This window comes from Papaver somniferum, chromosome 11 (assembly GCF_003573695.1).
Source record: "Papaver somniferum cultivar HN1 chromosome 11, ASM357369v1, whole genome shotgun sequence".
NCBI classification, from domain to species: domain Eukaryota; kingdom Viridiplantae; phylum Streptophyta; class Magnoliopsida; order Ranunculales; family Papaveraceae; genus Papaver; species Papaver somniferum.
Genome location: NC_039368.1, coordinates 96,821,545 through 96,824,436, shown reverse-complemented (window position 1 = coordinate 96,824,436; position 2,892 = coordinate 96,821,545). Strand labels below are relative to the sequence as shown.

Sequence of the window (2,892 nt, the reverse complement as noted above, 5' to 3'; positions counted from 1 at the left end):
TGGTTCGTACACCACCTATCGTTTACCGGCACGGACAACCGCCATCGATGGTCGGGAAACACAAGTTCTCATAGGGATCATTACCTATTTAACTCTCGGGGATCATTACCCGCCGTTATCATGAAACATGTTCCATATAAAGGTAAAACATGAACTCATTTCATGTTATAAATCATTTTCATAAACAACACAAGCAACCATGGCTTAACAACTGGAATATCTTTCAAGCGTTTATGCAAACAAGTTAACTGCAGCCATATTATATTATATTATATATTTCAAGGTCCTAACTTTATACTGGTCTGTCGACGTCAAATGACTCTTGCTTGTCTTTGCACATCGATCTTTCTGCTGCAAATTTCTTTACATTTATTTATCCTAATGCTTCCAAAGAGACAAAGGTGTTGATGTATGGTAGTGGTACCGTCAAATCCGTTGTTGCATCCAACTTGAAACCCTTTTGTGATATTTCTTTTCTCTGGATAGGATAACCAAGGACTTGATCTCGACCATTGTTTATCAGTAAAATTTCACCCATCTTTGTAATGGAAAACATAAAAAATCTTATGTAGTGTAGCATTTCTAATGGTATCATGAACTCTATTCTCCAACTCCATGACTTGTAATACTTCTTTAAAAACCACAATTGCAGCAGTCCATCAGTGGGGTCATAGTATTCATAACACAAACACCCTCTCATAACATAGATTCTTCTTGCGTCATGTATCTGCTCAGTTGGGGCAATGAGAAAGTGGAACTTCTCAGTCGCCAAATCAAAGATCATAATATTCGCGGAATCATCACACATCCAATGAAGATCCCCATCAAAACACACACCTGTAGGATCTCCGATATACCTCGGCCTTAAGTTGGTTTCTGCCACACTTCTCCAGCCGCAACCACTTCCAATTGTATATACCTCTGCCTGTCCTCTGTAGGAGGGTGTTTTCCGGTCTCCTACATAACAAATTCTAACGACCTTATACTCATTAGTTAAAGCGTGGTAGCCGAATCCATGCACAATGTGAACATCATCATCAACGCTTCTTTTCTTGTCGATCAGTATCCCTGGAAGAGTCACAAATTCTCTAGTAATGGGATTACAGTTGCATAAAGTTTCAGGACTGTGTGCCACCTTATTCTGGTATGCAGGGATGACAATGTATTCGGGCGGCAACTTGAGTGATAAGCAAATCAATCCATTATCTGAACCAACTAGTCCTAGTATTCGTTTTACACACCTGTCTGCCGGAAATTTCATGTTGATTGTCTTTATGCGGTAGTTATTAGGCCGCTTGTCACTAATTCTATCACCGTTATCGTGGTACTCCAAATACCAGAAAACTCGGGTGTGTCTGTCAAAGGCCACGAAACTCATCGTCTCAGAATCAGACGGCTTATGCTGCTGATGCTGTACTAGTCCATGAGGAACATAACCACGTTGTCGCTGCAGATGCTGATACACAAAGTAAGGAGTATTAACATGAAACTGTAAGAAATTTCTCCAAGCTCTGCATACAAGTTTACAATCTAATACCGACTCACCCGGTAACCTAGAAAATATGCTCAATGTGATTTCTGTAGGAAGACTGTTTATAGGATTATAGTCGTCCATCTCCTATCTTCTACCTCCCAAACCACTCGACATTCCTTTATATACCTAACTGACTTGTTGGAAAGAAAATTGTGGGTTTCCTGTTTTCGGTCAGTTTCCTAATCCAGTTAGGAAAGAGTTCATGAGTTTCCAAATCCGGTTACAGAAGACCAAAGGAGACTAACACTTTGTTTCAGCACCATCTGCAGCTGGTTCTAGCAAAGAAAGCAGGATAGCATATTGAGTCGCACTATTTGGGGAAGCTTTCTGGGAAGATGCAGTAGGAGCATGAATGGTAGCAACCATATGAGAGTATGTATCACGGGTCTTTGGAAGATTCTTTGGATAGCCGTGTAGCTTCCAGCATGTGGCTTTAGTGTGACCGTGTTTTGTGCAGTGATCACAAAACGCCCTGAGGCGTTTATTATTGCCAGAGATATTGTTACTTCCAGAACCAGGATGTGCGAAATTCCTTGGGTTGCGATATTCACCACGAGAAACAACATTCAAAGTAGCAGATTCAATTGAAGGAGTATAAGATGAGTTTATACCTTGCTGCTCCTCCTCCTTCCTGACATGGTTGTAAATCTTAGTAGAAAGATGGCATGGGATCCATGAGAAGAATCTGGATATGCAAAGGAGAGAAGCGATCATGAAACCCTTGCAAGAACTTCATGGATTTATCCTGGTTGTGGTTGTTGACGTAGTTCTTGCCGGCTCCACATATGCAGGGTTCAACAGGAAAAAAAACATCCAACTGATCCCAAAGGGATTTGAGCCGAGTGCAGTACATCGCCACGCTGAGATCAGGGGCGGAAGCATGTGCAGGCTCCCCCTGGCTTGGGCCACCCCTAAGAAAGAACCATAATATTGGGCATACCAAAATCTTTCAAGGCATACTAAATGAAGACAAAAAAGGTTGTTGAATAGAAAAATCAGATAACCCCTTAACCCAAATTTTTTTTAATGGCAAATCTGCCCTTTACGTATTAGTGTTAATAATCTTGATTAATGATTAAATATTTTGTTTAGTGATTAAGATAATTTTCAGAATTATAAGAGTTGTTTAGATGAAAAATTTGAGGAAAAAAAAAATCAAAGTTTTGGTTTGGTTAAGAAGGAGAGAAAGAGAAGGAGAAAGTGAGAAAATTCTAATTCTTGATTCAATGGAGGATGAGGAGGGTCATCATTCATCTAAAAAACCTAGGAAAATACACATCAACTACAACAATGATCCAGAAATGGCTGATTTCTTAGATTATGAGAATGATTTTACACCCACTCAAACTCAAGCTCAA

General features: G+C 40.0%; 1 protein-coding gene across 1 annotated transcript; it reads right to left on the bottom strand.

Annotated features, from left to right (window-relative positions):
* Positions 1–373: 373 nt before the first annotated feature.
* Positions 374–1,615, bottom strand: LOC113324804 (F-box protein At3g07870-like). Its single transcript, XM_026573095.1, has one exon. The coding sequence runs from the start codon at positions 1,613–1,615 to the stop codon at positions 374–376; it is 1,242 nt and encodes a 413-aa protein (XP_026428880.1).
* Positions 1,616–2,892: the final 1,277 nt, after the last annotated feature.

Coding starts and splice junctions, on each gene's coding strand:
- LOC113324804 (XM_026573095.1), bottom strand. CDS start 1,615: ATGGACGACTATAATCCTATAAACAGTCTTCCTACAGAAATCACATTG.